The sequence below is a fragment of the Antechinus flavipes genome, chromosome 2, assembly GCF_016432865.1.
Source record: "Antechinus flavipes isolate AdamAnt ecotype Samford, QLD, Australia chromosome 2, AdamAnt_v2, whole genome shotgun sequence".
In the NCBI taxonomy this organism is placed as follows: Eukaryota; Metazoa; Chordata; class Mammalia; order Dasyuromorphia; family Dasyuridae; genus Antechinus; species Antechinus flavipes.
In genome coordinates, this window is record NC_067399.1 from 2,036,429 (window position 1) to 2,053,280 (window position 16,852).

Sequence of the window (16,852 nt, forward strand, 5' to 3'; positions counted from 1 at the left end):
AGGCTCCTTCCCGGAGCCCCGGCCCAAGCGCCCAGGACTTCACTGCTCAGGCGGTGGGGACAAGGGCCTCTGCGGCTCCAGAAGCGCTCATCACGAGCCGGGAAACAGCGGGATGAGCCCGGAGCCGGCCGGGGACGTCCCCGCCCCGAACCCAAGGGTCTGCCCGCCTGGCAGTCCCACTGCCTTCTGGGTCGTGACGGGCTCCTTAGAAGCAGCAGGACCGAGCTAGGGGAGGAGCCGGGCCGGGCGGAGAAGCCCTCAGGAGCTCTGCGTTCTCGGAAAGCACCTGGGCAAGTTGTCCTCGGGATAGCGACAAGTCCCAGCAGCCCCCGCGCCCCCGAAGGCCTCCTCCCTCAGGCCCGGTCACTTCTCCTTGGGATGGAAGCCCCTCTGCAGACACTATGGACTTTTGCAGGGGGTGGGGTCCCTCGCACAATTGCTCGTTCAATACCTTTCGTTTGTGGATATAACTCACTGCCCATCAAAGTAACAGTTGGCCACTTTCTAGACTCAAGCGATGGCTTTTCTTATTTTTTAAACAATCGACTTCTGGGAAGGAGGATTTAAAAAGCAGCTTGGTGGATGGGAACTCTAGTTCACTGCTGAGGGAGCCCCGGGATGAAATGTCTTCTGCTGGGCACCCGATCTTGTCAGAAGGCCCAAAACGTCGAGGGGCGTCACCGACCCCGAGCTCGCATCTGGGGGGCAGCTCGTTCCTGGGGCTTCTGGGGACCCTGGCCGGCGCCCTGGGCCGCTGGAGGGTCCTCTTCTCCTCTCCTGCCCTCACTAGCCCCTCCCTTGATGCAGAGTCACAAAAGGTCAGGGAGAGATGCCCGTCCCAAGGCCCCCCAGTGCCCTCTTACAGAGCTCTCCTGCCCCGCTGAGGGCAGCCCCGGAGAACGGACGGCCGGGACTCCAGCAGAGCCCTCACACAGCTAAGTGGCAGAGGAGCTGCTCACAAGTGCAGAGGGAGCAGAACCAGGCAAGCTGCGCTTGGGTCCGATTCGTCTGATTCTCCCGCTTTCCGGTGTGATCGAGTGTCTGATTCCCCCCTTTACGTGTCAGAGCCATTTTTAACATTTGTCCTTAAAGCTGAGGTCCTTCATCCTCTCCTGCCCTCACTAGCCCCTCCCGTGAGAAGATGAGCAGTTTGCTCAAGGTTCTCCTCGTGTAACATCTCCACGTTAGTCCCATCGGGAAAGAAATCAGAGACCCGAACCCCAGGGGTCAAAACGGGTGCTTCGGGGAGCCGGGCCGGCCGAGCCGTCTCTGGGTCTCCCGCGTCCTTCGGGCCGGCCCGGGGCCTTGTGGCTGAGCGGAGCCGATGGGCTGGCAAGAGCCCGCACGTTTCCCTGCCTCGGCTCGGGGAAGGCTTGGCAGGGTTTTCTGAGAGCTTCCTGCTCGTCATTTCTTTTCTTTTTCCTGAGGCACTTGGGGTTAAGTGACTTGCCCAGGGTCACACAGCTAGGAAATGGTAAGTGTATGAGGCCAGATTTGAACCCAGGTCCTCCTGACTTCAGGGCTGGGGCTCTGTCCACGGCACCACCCAGCTGCTCCTGCTCATCGTTTTTTATGGCACAGTCATTTTCCACCCCAATCCCACGCACGACTCATTCAAGCATTTCCCAATTGATGGGCTTCCCTCCACCTTCCAATTTGTTGCTCTCAGAAACGCACTAACCAACATTTCTGTACTTGTGGGCCCTTTTCCTTTGGTTGTTTCTCTCTCTTGGGACGTTTCCTCCAGTCTGCCTTCCCTTCTTATCCCCTCCCCCTCCTACTTCCCTGTAGGTTAAGCTAGATCTCTAAACCCAGTTCTGATGAGAGTAAGATTCCTGCTACACAGCCCGCTCCAGCCTCCCTCTCATCCTCCACGGTCCAAACTTTTTCTTGCTTCTTTTATGCAAGATAATCCACCCCATTCTCTATTTGATTGTTTTGTCAATGAGTATAAAGAAGAGAATGAAAATCAGAGAAAGGAATGATGTCTCTATTGTGAAGAAAGAAATCCTGATCAAAGGCGTGGAAGGCAGTTATCGGAGACGAAACTGATGGATTTGAGGACTTCAAAAAGATTTTCCAAACAAAGATTATCCAAAATAAAAAAAATCAAGATGGGGGGAAAATCTCTAATCAAATATTATGCCTCAGTCTGAGGGAAAATGCCAGCGATTAGAATGATCGCTAACCACGCTTGCAGGTGATTTTTTCACAAATTCAGGATGGGGACAATTCGCCCAGAGAGCAGCTCATGGGGAAAGATGAGGATTTTGGATAGGAAAAGATGGGGTTTTGGGTATGACTGACGCAGCGGCTAAAGCAGCCTTGGACGGCTTTGAGGGAGGCATCCTGAGTGGGACGAGCTCTGGCTGTGTCCCCGTCCGGCGAGCTCACCCACCCTCCCTGGCCGGTGAAAGAGGGAGGGATGATTCTCCAGAAGGCAGCACGGTCCCGGGGCTGGCTGGAGGAATCGGGTCTGACTGGGCCTGGAAGCCGGGGAGGGAAGAGATCATGCAGAAGGCTGCCCTGGCTATTTGTCTGGCAGGCGCTCCTTGCGCCAGAGGAGAAAAGAGGAGGAGCGAGGGACTGGACGGTAGGGGAGGAGTCTCAGGATTTACTGAGTGGCTGGACCAAGAAGAGGTGTCCAGGGACGGGAGAGCTGGAACGACCGGGACCCCGGACCTCGGGAAGCCTCGGGTGGACGAGCCTTCGTTCATCCCTGAGCACGGTGCCCGAGGTGTCCTGCCTAATGGAGCCAGTGTAGATGGGAGATCTGACCAGGCCCCGGCCCGTGGGTGCCGGGGTAGGCAGCGCAGAGCCGAACCCGGGCTCCCGGGCACTTGGGCTACTTCCTACATTTGACACCGAGCCTGCGTTATTGCTCCATTCTCTCCATGAGAAAAGCACGAACCCCTTTTCATTTCATGTTCTTGCCTTTTCCTGTTCTGATTATATCAATTTTCCTCCTCCCCTCCCTAGTATTGTTTAATTCTGACAGTTAAAAAAAGAAAGAGAAGACCACCACAGGGTCAGTGACCAACGGTCACTCCCCCCGCCCTCCGGCCCTGGAGGGAGGGAGCTGCGGCCGGCCGCCCTTCCCTGGGGACGAGATGGACCCTTTCCACGGGGCCTTTCGTGTACCTGGCGCCCTGGCCGGGGCTGTTGTGTGGGGACTGTGGCCACGCCATTTTTTCCAGTGATGCGATGGAAACTTTAGACCCACATTTTGGGTCTCGTCTCCAATCCAGATTCCACATTCGGGTTCTGTTTTCACTGAGATTGGATCTCCTGTTCACACTGCAAGCCGGAGAGGGGCCGGGTCACATGGTGGATACAAGAGTAGAGTTTGGAACTCTGAGATCCATGGGGGTGTGGGAAGCTAGCCCCAGGCCAGCAGTTCCCCCTCCCCCCCAGCCGTCCCTCCCGGGGACCCCGGCTTGGGCTCCTGGGGGAGTTGGCAGATGGGATGGTCAAGCTGCTCAGTGTCAGGAGTGTTAGGGGAAGATTGTGGAGACGGGCATGGGACTGCCCGGTGGCAACGGGAAAGAGAACTCGGGGTGGACGGCCACCTGTGGGCAGCCTTCAGGGGGAGAGCCCTAGGCTCTGTCATACTTTTACCAGTGACGCGCGTAAAGACAGTGATGGCAGCCTCCAGTGTTCTGCGCCAGCGGTTGCCAAGATCATCGACAGTTGTCAGCAGATACATGCCTGCCCATCTGCCTGCCTACCCACTTACCCACCTGTCTGCCTGCCTCCTACCTTCCTGTCTGCCTACTTACCACCTACATACCTGCCCGCTTGTCTACCTGCCTGCCTACTCACCTACCTGCCTGCCTCTTACCCGCCCGCTTGTCTACCTGCCTGCCTACTCACCTGCCTACATACCTACCCACCTGCCTGCCTCCTACCCTACCCGCCTGCTTGCCTACCTGCCTGCCTCTTACCCGCCGCTTGTCTACCTGGCTGCCTGCCTCCTACCCACCTGCTTGCCTACCTGCCTGCCTCTTACCCGCCCGCTTGTCTACCTGCCTGCCTACTCACCTGCCTACATACCTACCCGCCTGCCTGCCTCCTACCCTACCCGCCTGCTTGCCTACCTGCCTGCCTCTTACCCGCCCGCTTGTCTACCTGGCTGCCTACTCACCTGCCTACATACCTACCCGCCTGCCTGCCTCCTACCCTACCCGCCTGCTTGCCTACCTGCCTGCCTCTTACCCGCCCGCTTGTCTACCTGGCTGCCTACTCACCTGCCCATCTGCCTGCCTACCCACTTACCCACCTGCCTGCCTCCTACCCTACCCACCTGCCTGCCTCCTACCCGCCTGCCTGCCTCCTACCCTACCCGCCTGCTTGCCTACCTGCCTGCCTCCTACCCGCCCGCTTGCCTACCTGGCTGCCTACTCACCGGCTTGCCTACCTCGCTGCTGCCTCTTGTCTGCCTGGCCCCAGCTCCTGTGCTCGGCACAGGGAGGGTTTCCTCGGCCCTGCCCCTGAGAACCCTCGGCTTCCTTCAGAGCTCGGTTGGAGCAGTCAGTGGCTCCCTTCTTCATCTCTTCCCCGACTCCCCTTTCCTCTCGCCCCTCCTAGATCCCCCCGATTATCGGGACCCCTCTCGATGGGCCCTGGCTAAGATTTTAAGCCCCTCCGGGACAAGGACTGTTTCACGCCAGTTATAAAACCGCTTTATGGCTGAATCTGCCCAGCCCTGGAGCTCAGTCCTCGCGGGAAGGAGCATTTATGAAGTGCTGACTCGGAGCAAAGCGCTGCACCAAGTCCTGGGGGTTCAGGTGGGAAAACGTCCTCACTTTCTAATGGGGAGACAACACACGCCGAGGTTTCAGCTCCAAGTCTGAGGCCACCAGGGGGCGCCACAATGCAGAGTTCACTGGGTTGGGATTCAAGAGCATTGAGTTCAAATCTAGTCTCCCATAGCTAGCGATTTGTGTGCCCCGAGAAAGCACTTACCTTGCCTCAGTTTCCTCACCTGTAAAATGGAAACAGTGGCCTCTGCCTCCCAGGGTTGTCATGAAGACCACTTGGGGTAGGAATTACAAAGCACTTAGCCCAGTGCATGGCTCGGCGTAGGCATTTTATAGATATTTATTCCCTTCTTCCCTCCCAAAGCAACCGGAAAGGTGCCCGAGTCCTCGGTGCGGAGGCGAAAGCCTTGGTCGCGCCGTCTTTTGTGTCATTCCCACGGATACAACGATAACGGTTTTCGAGGTGAAGCCATCGGATGGGATCCAGGGCTTCAGAAACAAGAGCTTTCCTTTCCCGGAGCAGTCACGGTGCCAGGGAGAGGGCCGGGGCCACTGGCTTCCTTCCCAAAGCCCTCGGTTCAGGAGCCTGGGCCTTCTCCACGGGGGGTCGAGGTGGGGAGGGCGGTTTGACTCACCCGGCACAGGCTCTGCCCTTCTCAGGGTGCCCGCTGCTGCCCCACGTACGCTAGCTCGTCTGTCCCGACGATGGCAGTGAATGGGCAGTTGGTGGAGAAAGCCGGCCTCTCGGGCACAGACTTGCTGCCCTGCACGTTGGCCGTGAGGGTTGAACTAGAACCGGGCAGACGACCTGGGCAGTGGGTGGTGGCGGGGGCTACGCGCTGCTCGGTCAGGGCTTTGTGCTTGCACGGCGGCGGCAGCTGGCCGGGATTTGCTGCTTGTGATGGAGAGGAAGGTGGGGACCCCTCTCCAGGGTGACTTTTTCCTCCAGTGATGACTGAGGATTAGAAACAAGTCTCACGGTTACCCCCCAAATCTTGGGCTCAGGATTCCAGGCTCCCGTTGGGATCGAATGGTGTCTTTGGTTTGCCGGGCACGTGCTGGGATTTGTACCCCTGTGACTTGCTTCTCCTCACCACCCGCCCGTTGCCTAGCCTCCAGCCTCTTGCCCTGAGAGTGTGAAATGTCCACCTCCCATGGAGGCGCCCGGGGGGAGAACACCAGGGACTGACTTACAGAGAGCAGACATTCGATGCCGGCCTAGGAGCAGCCTTTGCCCCCTCGGCTCTGGGGCCAGAACTGGCCAATCACCTCTCAGTGGTTCTTTTTCTCTGTGGCGTCCCGAGAGGAAGTCATGCACGCATGGATCTGTGTGTGTGTGTGTGTGTGTGTGTGTGTGCATGTATACATACAGTTATGGGATATCGATAATTAGACAGACAGATCGATGGGCAGTTATAGGAATGTATTATATGTATAGATATCTACCAATAATCCGGCATATATACATATATATATATACTTATAGGAATGTATCTATACATTCATTCACTTACGGAGTTATGGGAATGTATTATATGTATAGATATCTACCAATAATCTGGCATACATACATATATATATACTTATAGGAATGTATCTATACATTCATTCACTTACGGAGTTATGGGAATGTATTATATGTATAGATATCTACCACTAATCCGGCATATATATACATATATATAATATATATATAATATATATACTTATAGGAATGTATCTATACATTCATTCACTTACGGAGTTATGGGAATGTATTATATGTATAGATATCTACCACTAATCCGGCATATATACATATATATATATATTTATAGGAATGTATCTATACATTCATTCACTTACAGAGTTATGGGAATGTATTATATGTATAGATATCTACCACTAATCCGGCATATATATACATATATATATTTATAGGAATGTATCTATACATTCATTCACTTACAGAGTTATGGGAATGTATTATATGTATAGATATCTACCAATAATCCGGCATATATACATATATATATATGTGTGTGTGTGTGTGTGTGTGTGTGTGTGTGTGTGTGTATATATATATATACACTTATAGGAATGTATCTATACATTCATTCACTTATGGAGTTATGGGAATGTATTATATGTATAGATATCTACCACGAATCCGACATATATATATATATATATATAGGAATGTATCTATACATTCATTCACTTACAGAGTTATGGGAATGTATTATATGTATAGATATCTACCAATAATCTGACATACATACATGTATATATATTTATAGGAATGTATCTATACATTTATTCACTTATGGAGTTATGGGAATGTATTATATGTATAGATATCTACCACTAATCCGGCATATATACATATATATATTTATAGGAATGTATCTATACATTCATTTACTTACAGAGTTATGGGAATGTATTATATGTATAGATATCTACCACGAATCCGACATATATACATATATATAATCATAGGAATGTATCTATACATTCATTTACTTACGGAGTTATGGGAATGTATTATATGTATAGATATCTACCACTAATCTGGCATACATACATGTATATATATATTTTATAGAATGTATCTATACATTCATTCACTTACAGAGTTATGGGAATGTATTATATGTATAGATATCTACCACTAATCCGACATATATATACATATATATATATATTATAGGAATGTATCTATACATTCATTCACTTACAGAGTTATGGGAATGTATTATATGTATAGATATCTACCACTAATCCGGCATATATACATATATATATATATTTATAGGAATGTATCTATACATTCATTCACTTACAGAGTTATGGGAATGTATTATATGTATAGATATCTACCACTAATCTGGCATATATACATATATATATATATTATAGGAATGTATCTATACATTTATTCACTTATGGAGTTATGGGAATGTATCATCTAGAATTACATTCATTCCTTTACAGAGTTATAGCAATGCATAATTTTATATTAGATATATAGTTATAGGAATATATAATTATGTATACATATATACATGTATACACATAGTTATAGGGACATGCCTGCAATTATACATACATATATACATGTGTACATATATTTATCCATAATTATATGCATACCTACACATATATATAATCATAGGAATGTATAATTATACATACATGTTTATGGATATAAACATATAGTTAGGAATGTAGCTATAATTATGCATGTACATAAATAATCACAAGTCTATCTAGCTTTAATTATGCATACACATATACATTCATTATCTACACACACATACAGGTTTCATTGTCTATGATGGTTTCCCTACTTACCTCTTTTAACTATTTGTATTTTTCCAGTTGTCTTATCTGAGATTGGGATTGCTCCACTGTTCCATTATCCATTATTTCATTTTTAAAATTAAATTCCATTTTTTCCTATAAGCAAAAATCTGCCTTTGTGTAGCAAAGCAAATGACACATAGCAAGCAAGTTTACTGATGATTTTCCACTTCACTCTCTCACCTCTCATATTGAGAAAAAGAGAAACAAAATCGTTGTTACAACCATGTATAGTCAAGTAAAACAAATTCATTCTCTCTTGGCCGTGTCCAAAAAGGAAAATCTCAATTCATCCTGATCCTTCAGCTCTGTATCATGAGATGGGTCGCCTGTTTCATCATGCCTTGAAATTGAGATTGGCCATGATGTTGGTTAGAGTTCTGTGCAGTTGGAGTTCTTAAGGTTGGAATTGTTTGTCTTTATGTTTTTGTTGTGTATCATCAGTTCATGCAAGTCTTCCCAGGTTTCTCTGACACTATTCCCTTTATCATTTCTTTTAGCACAAATATCCCACCACATTCATCCACCACAAATTGTTCATTTTCCCAACTGATGGTCATCCCCTCAGTGAACCTGAATGAATTCTGAAGAAGAAAGGAGATTCTTTACCACCACCAAGAAAGCTGCTATAAATAATTTTGTATATCCATAGTTAATTTTATTTTGCTTGTTAAGTCCTTCCTTAATTCACCTTCCCTCTCCTTTTTTCTCTTTTTTCTTTCTTTGTCGAGTAAAATGTTTTTTTATCCAACTTTCTCCTCCCTCTCTCCCTCCCTCTTTCTCCTAATTTGCCCAGTTTAAATGAAAATGAGATTAAACTGTCACCTCTCCCTCTCCCATCTCTCCCTCCCCCAATGCATTCCTCTTTCCTTTCTGCCTTTGAGCCCATGAAACATGCTACTCCCAGACCCATTATCTGATTGGACTCTTTCTATAATGCTCAGTGATTGTTAAGGGGCAGGTCAGTTCTCCGAGAGCCTCCACAGCTGTGGATCATAGCCTCTGAAGGGGTTGCAAGGCAGCCTTTGCTGACACAGGTGCTGCAGACTGGGAATGAGATAAATTGGAGGCAGAGGGGAAGAGGAGGGAGATCAGGCAACGCCAAGGCCTCAGTCAGAGAGCTCGGAGAGCAGCGACTGCCTCTCAGGCTCCTTGTGTCACATGAGAAGATTCCTTCTGGGTTGGGTCTCCAGCAGCTGCTGTCAGAAGATGATTCCAGCAGAAGATGATGAAGTTCTTGTGGGATATAGACGTCATTCTCCTCATGGTATAATGTTGACTAGTTTATGTTTTTCTTGACTCTTGCTTTTAGGCAATTCTGGTCTTTGTAATCAGAAGCTCCTATTTCATCACACATCCCTTCTCCCCCTCCTCCCACCGGCCCCCAGGAACATTCCAGGTTAATCTTGGAAGCCTGTAGCTTTGAACTTCTGGAATATCCCAAGCTCCCTGCTCCTATAAAGTGATAGCTATTAAGTTCTTATGACTCTTAGGTGTTTGAATTGCGGTGGTTGTTGTTGGCTGGTTGCTTGTGGCATTTTCTGTTCCCTGGAAGCTCTGGATGTTGCTTGGTTCTGAGACTTTACCTTTTGGGGTTTCCCCTAGAGGTGACTACACTGGTGTCCTCCAGTCTGGAGAGCTCTGGCCAGTTTTCTTTGAATATCCTTGGAGTCTGATGTTACAGCCCTTTTGTTGTCTGTGGCTTTCAAGTAGTTCAGTGATCCTGTCCCCGAGTTTTCCAGGTCATTGGTTTTGCTCTGAGACACGGCAGGTTTTCTTCTCTTTTTCAGTGTTTTACTTTAATATTTCTTGTTATTTCGTGGGATCTTTGGCTCCTAATTGGTCTAATCTCATTTCCAGGGAATTGTTGCCTGGCAGTGTCCCTTGCCAGCTGTTTCTTGCCTTTCCAATTCTTTCTTCCACAGATCTCATAGCTGTGGCCCAGTGGGTAGAAGGCTGAGCGCAGAGTCAGACCTGAGCTCAAACCTGGCTTTGGACGCTTCCTGGTTGGGTGACTTTGCTGCTACTTGCCTCGGTTTCCTCACTCGTAAAGTGAGGAGGAGCACAGCCCCTCCCCGAGTAATTGTTAGGATCAGTAATGTACCCAGGACCTGGCTCATGTTTCCTTCCTCCCTTCCTTTCACCCAGAGGCGAACATATGCTTACACATAGAATATATACTTCCTGGAAGAACTAGTGGGCTCTAGAACAAATAGATCTCAATACTTTCCATTTTTCTCTGGTTCCCGATGATGACTGTGGTTTTTAGAGGCGTGCTCTCTGTTCTGGAACCCGGCCCAGAACCCCACTGAGGCGGTGCTGTCAGAGGTGTAATGAGCGGGAAGAGCCGACCCTCACCCCTGCCTCCGGCTTCCATCCCTTCTGCCCACCTGTGGGATGTTCCATCCTTCTTCTGCTAGGTTCTGGGGGCCACGGCTCCTCTGCCAGGGTGGGTGTGGTGGCCTGGGGGTGGCTCTGCCCAGGGGCAGGGGCCCTCAGGGTGAAGAAGGCAGAGAGCTGCTGGCTGCCAGCAGGTGCCCAACAAAGGTAGTGAGAAAGCAGCGGGGACCCAGCAGTCTCAGTCAGGATCTGTGAATCAGCCCAGACCAAGCATCCTTGGCAGATGTCTGGCTTCCCTGATAGCCCTCGCACCCGGGCCAACTTTTCCTGATATCCAGCCTAAGCATTCCCCTGTGCTCTTGTCTTGCCCTTTGGGACCAAGGAGGGCAAGGCTCATTCCTCCTCCATAGGATGGTCCTTCAGCCGGCCCAAGTTTGTCTTCCGCTCTGATGCCCGGGCGAGCTCTGCTGAGGGCAGAGCAGAGCGACCAGCACTGTCCTGGTCCTGGAAGCTAGGAGCTTCCTCGACAGCCCAGGATGCCAGGAGCTTTGGGGGCTGATAGAGAGCATTCACCACGTGGGAACTGGTAGTCTACCCAGACCCCTGGATTGTTTTCCAGACAAGGGCAGTTTATCATGTTTAGGCAATGGATTTTTGATCACTTTGCAGTGCTCTGTGTTGCGTTCTGTTCTTTTGGCTCCAGCCTAATGTTTATTGGAACCTTGCTTTATCATCTGGTGAACATCTAGACCAGGATCATAGCTAGAACTGGGAAAGTCACGGGTTCCCATGTTGTCTCAGAAACTTGTTAATTGTGAGCTTCTGGGCTAGAAGTGTAAAAGGGAATAACACCGGCCCCTGCCTCCTGTTTCTGTGAGATTTGAAACGAGCTTTGCAGGCTCGAAAGGGCTCTATGCTATTTAGTAAGTGCCTACTGTGTGCCAGGTGCTGGGTGCCAGGTGCTGTGCTAAATACTGGAGATACAAATGAGTGAAAGAAACAGTCCCTGCTCTCAAGGAATCTCCAGGTTAATAGAGGAGGCCAAAAGGCCGAGGGAGCTGGAGATGAAGGGGATGGATGAGGGCGGAGATTCTGGGCAGGGACAAAGTGACAGAGGGCCCAGGGTTGGGGCTACAGTGCGCAGCTGGTGGGAAATCTGAGATTGTAATGATTTGGGAGCATCTCTGTGCCTCTCCGGGTCCCTGGATTGCCCTGCTCTTGGGGGTCTCCAGCAGTCTGCCTCCCCTCCCGCCCCAGCTTCTCCCTGTGGGAAAGATTAGGCAAAACCGTACCTAAGGCAGCCTGTGTGGCCAGAGCCCGGGGTCTGGAATCAGGAAGCCCTGAATGCAAATCCAGCCTTGGACACTTCCGAGCAAGCTGATCTGGGCAGGATATGGCCCCTCTGTCCTGGTTGCGAGGACCTGATGTAATGGGATCGGCCCATTTGTAAAGACCGTGGCCGATCTCCTAGGGCCCCAGGCTGAGCCCAGGGGGGCTGAGGCTGAATGGTGTCTCCCTCATTCTTGGGCCCCAGCTTCCCTGCTGGCTCGGGTGGGCGCCTCCTGTAGGCATCCCAATGCCCCTGATACCTGGGAGAGCTGGATTCCTCGGGACCCCTACTGAGTTTGGGGGTGCTCTCCCAGGAGCCCTCCTCCTCTTCCTCAGGGCTGGTTCACCATCACTGCCTCAGTTAGTGAGACTGGGGGTCTTTGAGCAACAAACAGCAGGGTGGTCCGAGGTCGAGAACACTGGAGTCAGGGTCTGCTTCCTGTGGGGTCTAGCTGCCTCCCCTCGAGCAGTTGGACTAAAGTCTTCCTTGCTGAGAGTTGATGGCCCTGTGGGCCCACGCCCAGATAACTGCACTCCCAGACAGGGTAGGGCCCCCCAAAGTCCAGGGCTTGCCCCACCTGGAGTCAGCCCCGGCTGGATGGCAGATTCATGACTCAGTCTATGGCCCGGAGGAGAGAGGAAGCTGGTTTGCCAGCTTCTGAAGGGAACGCCACAGCCAGTCCAGATGTGTATTGATAGCCCCTTCCCTTCTTCCTGAGGGACCCGGTGCCCATCTGAACCCTTTGTTTCTAGAGAAGAAACGCCCATGGGGGCTGGCCCCAGGGGACAGGGGTACTAGCAAGCTGGGGCCCTCGACTTTGTATCTCTGTGATACTTCTGCAGTGGGGGGTGGGGAGCTGGGGACAGGAGGCGGTGTCTGCCCACAGTGTCCACCCAAAGTGTCCACCCAAGAATGCACGAGGGGACAATAAGTCTAGGTCTATAAATAGATTTATTACGGTATACCAAGGGCTAACCAATAAACGTAGCTATATACAGTCCTGTACCAGAGAACCCTGTGCAGAGAGCTCACAGAAATTGCCAGCTTTGCTCCAGTGTGACTGATGAGGAGAGGAGGGGAATTGGACACGTCGTCGGTCATCGCCTGCGCGCCGTCCCGCTGGGACGCGCCGCCCCGGTAATACGAGGACGCGATGATGGAGGACGGGTGGAATTTCATTGTGCTTATTACTTTAAAAAAGAAAGAATAAATAATCTCCCACATCGCTGCATAACCAGGATCGGGCAGATCGGAGGTCCGAGTGGGGGCGCAAGTCCTGGGACACAGAGATTCCGTCCTGGCCATGTCTTTGTGGCTGCCCCGTGGTCTGGGAGCCGGTGGCTGATGGGGGCCATGGCCCCCCGGGGGAGAAAGGGGGCATTCCGGCCAGCCCGGAGCTGCCTTTGCCGTGGACTAGTTAAAAACGGGAAAAGGCTTGTCCCCACCGTGAGCTCTCCCGGGAGCCCATCAATAGATAGCTATCAATATCAAAAATAATCTCCTGTGCTTTGTAGAGACACTTCTCTCTGCCCAGCCCCCAGCCCGGCCCCCCACTCGCCTCGGCTCCCTCGCAGGCTCAGTGCCAGTCTCTCCAGGGGCACCCCCACAAGGCACAGCTTCCACAGGCTGTTGGGCTAGAAAGGATCCCCAAAATAAAGCTGGGGTGCGCCTCTGAGAGCAGCCAGGAATCTCTAATCTGCATGTAGAAAAGGAGCGGGATGGCCCCAAAGGCTGTGACCGCCAGTCTCTCACTCCCACCCCTTTCTCTACTTACCTCCTCTTTTCAGTCCCCTAAAGTGGCCTTTTGCTCTCAGAAAGGTCAAGGATTCATAAGGGATTGGAGGAAGCAGCCCTGGTGGTCTCCCGCCAGTCTGCCCGGGGAGGGGGCTGGGCTGCCTTGCCATTCTCCCTTGGTGCCGCTGGCTTGCCCCGCTCAGAGCTGGGCACGGGACTCTGGTCCCACGTACCTCCAGGGCCGCCATCAACTCCCTTGCGCTTTCCCCCTCCTCCCCCCCCCCCCCCGCACCCAGCCACCGAGAGCCTGAGATGTTTGAAAAGCTGAGCTGGGAGTCGAAGCGAGCGGGGGGCTCCCGGGCCAGAGCCGGGCTCCCCTGGGAGGGGGAAGGCAGCTTCGTCCCTCCCACCCCATGAGTGGAAAGGAGGCGTTTCTATTGCACCTGGGCTGGTGATGCCTGGACTCCCGGGAAGGGCACAAGTGACACGAGCACCCCTGGCACGGAGCACCAGCCGCACCCCAGCTCCCCAAATACGGGGAGGGGGGGGCGACCGTTCTACATTCGATGCAGAGAATGCTCTAGAGTCCAGTGCAGGGAATTCTGCGTCTGTCCGTCCGTCACGCTGCGTTTCTCGCCATTGTGGCGTGTGGCCCGCCTCCCTGGCCGTGTTCACGGCCCCACACGCGTGTCCCAGGGCCTCATCCGCTCTGGATGTACTTTTTGATGACCACACAACCGTGCCGGAAAACGGGGCAGGGCATGTGTGGAAGGAGGGTCCATGTGTTGGTGGTCGGCTCATAGGCCTCCATGTTGCCCAGGGCTGGCCCCTCGCTGCTGACGATGCCGCCCGTGGCGTAGATTCTTCCGTCCAGCACGACTGCACTGTGGAGGAGAGAGGAAAGGGAGAGTGAATGCCGGCTGATGGCTCCCCGGCTCCCGGCACCAGTCTCTGTGGGAGCGGACGCCCCTCGGCGTCTCGTCTCATCTCAGGAGAGTGGGGGGAGGGCAGTGTCCGAGGACTCTTGGTGAAATCTCTGACCTCTGACTCTGACACATGGGGAAATTGAGGCAGCCCAGATGTATTTATATACACAGTTCACCTCCATCCCCAGACCCACATGCATAGCCCCACATGTATGTATATACAGAACCACGTGCATGTACACATGCTCAGACCCACACATGGACACACGCATTAGCTTGGATGCAAATGTGCATCCAAAACGATATGAATGTGATGGGTGTGTGTGTGGGAGGTAATAGAAATCTCTCTCCCAACTGAATCTTGGTTTGCAGTGATTACGAGCCCTATGGTTTTCTCCTATAAACCCTAACCCTGATCCTGCTCTCCGCGTCTCAGTTTCCTCTCCCTGATCCCGCTCTCCGCATCTCGAGCTCCTCTCCCTGATCCCGTGCTCCGTGTCTCGAGCTCCTCTCCCTGATCCCGCTCTCCGTGTCTAGAGTTCCTCTCCCTGATCCCGCTCTCTGTGTCTTGGTTTCCTCTCCCTGCAGCTCTGGGGCAGCTCTGATTCCCTCTCCTTGTAACTCTGTGCTTTCCTTCTGCACCTTAACTGGTCGGGCTTTTGGTCTCCCTCTTGTCTTTGCCGCTCCCCCCCCCCAATTAATCTCATTCCCATCAATCTACTTACCTTATCACACCACCCTAGTCGGCACACCAGGCTCTGTGTCTGTATGTTCACAGGTGTCACTACATGTGTTCATGTATCGATACACAGGGGTGTGTGTTCATGGGTGTGCTATGGTCACACACAAGTGTGCACACACATGTTCAGATATATATGTACCCTGTGGTCAGATGTGCATACCTGCTCAGGTGTATATGTGTCCCTGTGATTACACACATTACCAGGTATATACATACATATCCATGTGATCACACACAGGTGTGCACACATATGCTCAGGTATATTGTGGTCATAATAGGTGTTCCTGTACCCACGTGCTCAGGTATATACATGCCCTATGGTCAGTTGTGCATACACGCTTAGGTGTATCTGTGTCCTGAGGTCATCTACAGTGTTCTTGCACAGGTATGCGCGCGTGTGTGTGGCCGTGGGGGCAGGTGTGTCTGTGGGTCCCGGCTGTCCCAGGGCATCAGGAGGGAGGCTCGGCTCACCTGCAGAACTGGCGTGAGTGATTCATGTTGGGCCCTGCCTTGATGTTGCCTTTGTCGGGGTCGTAGATGGTGGTGGCCCGGGCATAGGCGCCCCCCAGGATGAAGATGAAGCCATTGAGGGTGACGGCTGGGGCGTACTTGTTATCTGGGTGGGGGAGAAGAGCAAATCCAGAGTCAGGCTGGGAGGGCTCCCTGGTGGTGGGCTCTTATTCCCCTGGTCTCTCTGCCTCCTCTCGGGTCCCAGCATCATAGGGATTAAGACCACCCCAGCTAGAGGGTTCTCAGTGACCGTGGGCTCCAAAGCCTGGACTTCACAGATGAGGAGCTGGGCCCTGGAGGGGAGAGCAGAGCTGGGCCCCAGAGGGGAGAGGCAGAGGCGGACCCCAGAACCCCGGGGGGGAGAGGCAGAGCCAGGCCCCAGAGCCCCGGAGGGAAAAGGCAGAGCTGGGCCCCAGAGCCCCGGGAGGGGGGGGGAGAGGCAGAGCCGGGCCCCAGAGCCCCGGGGGGGGGGGAGAGGCAGAGCCGGGCCCCAGAGCCCCAGGGGGGGGAGAGGCAGAGCCGGGCCCCAGAGCCCCGGGTGGGGAGAGGCAGAGCCGGGTCCCAGAGCCCTGGGGGGGGGGGAGAGGCAGAGCCGGGCCCCAGAGCCCTGGGGGGGGGGGAGAGGCAGAGCCGGCCCCAGAGTCCCGGGGGGGGGGGAGAGGCAGAGCCGGGCCCCAGAACCCCAGGGGGGGGAGAGGTAGAGCCGGGCCCCAGAGCCCCAGGAGGGGAGAGGCAGAGCCGGACCCCAGAGCCCCGGGGGGGGGGGAGAGGCAGAGCCGGGCCCCAGAGCCCCGGGGGGGGGAGAGGCAGAGCCGGGCCCCAGAGCCCTGGAAGGGAGAGGCAGAGCCGGACCCCAGAGCCCCGGGGGGGGGGGAGAGGCAGAGCTGGGCCCCAGAGCCCCGGGGGGGGGGGGAAGAGGCAGAGCCGGGCCCCAGAGCCCCGGGGGGGGGAGAGGCAGAGCTGGGCCCCAGAGCCCTGGAAGGGAGAGGCAGAGCCGGGCCCCAGAGCCCCGGGGGGGGGGGAGAGGCAGAGCCGGGCCCCAGAGCCCCGGGGGGGGGGGAGAGGCAGAGCCGGGCCCCAGAGCCCCGGGGGGGGGGGAGAGGCAGAGCCGGGCCCCAGGGCCCCGGGGGGGGGGGAGGAGAGGCAGAGCCGGGCCCCAGAGCCC

The 16,852-nt window shown here is 53.3% G+C and overlaps 2 protein-coding genes across 3 annotated transcripts in view; one reads left to right on the forward strand and one right to left on the reverse strand.

Annotated features, from left to right (window-relative positions):
- Positions 1 to 3,641: 3,641 nt before the first annotated feature.
- LOC127552314 (saposin-like protein 11) lies at positions 3,642 to 4,676 on the forward strand. The gene has a single exon (XM_051982884.1). The coding sequence runs from the start codon at positions 3,642 to 3,644 to the stop codon at positions 4,674 to 4,676; it is 1,035 nt and encodes a 344-aa protein (XP_051838844.1).
- Positions 4,677 to 12,707: 8,031 nt separating this feature from the next.
- Positions 12,708 to 16,852, reverse strand: part of KLHL29 (kelch like family member 29) — a 161,630-nt gene continuing 157,485 nt past the window's right edge. For both annotated transcript variants that reach the window (XM_051974077.1, XM_051974078.1), the window contains 2 exons: positions 15,649 to 15,793; positions 12,708 to 14,393 (listed from right to left, as the gene is read on the reverse strand). In XM_051974077.1, coding sequence (XP_051830037.1) covers positions 14,210 to 14,393; positions 15,649 to 15,793 — 329 coding nt within the window. In that variant the 3' untranslated portion in view covers positions 12,708 to 14,209. The remainder of the gene's footprint in view (positions 14,394 to 15,648; positions 15,794 to 16,852) is intronic.

What these genes read in the sequence shown, in the direction of transcription:
- LOC127552314 (XM_051982884.1), top strand. Translation starts at nt 3,642, where the DNA reads ATGGCAGCCTCCAGTGTTCTGCGCCAGCGGTTGCCAAGATCATCGACA.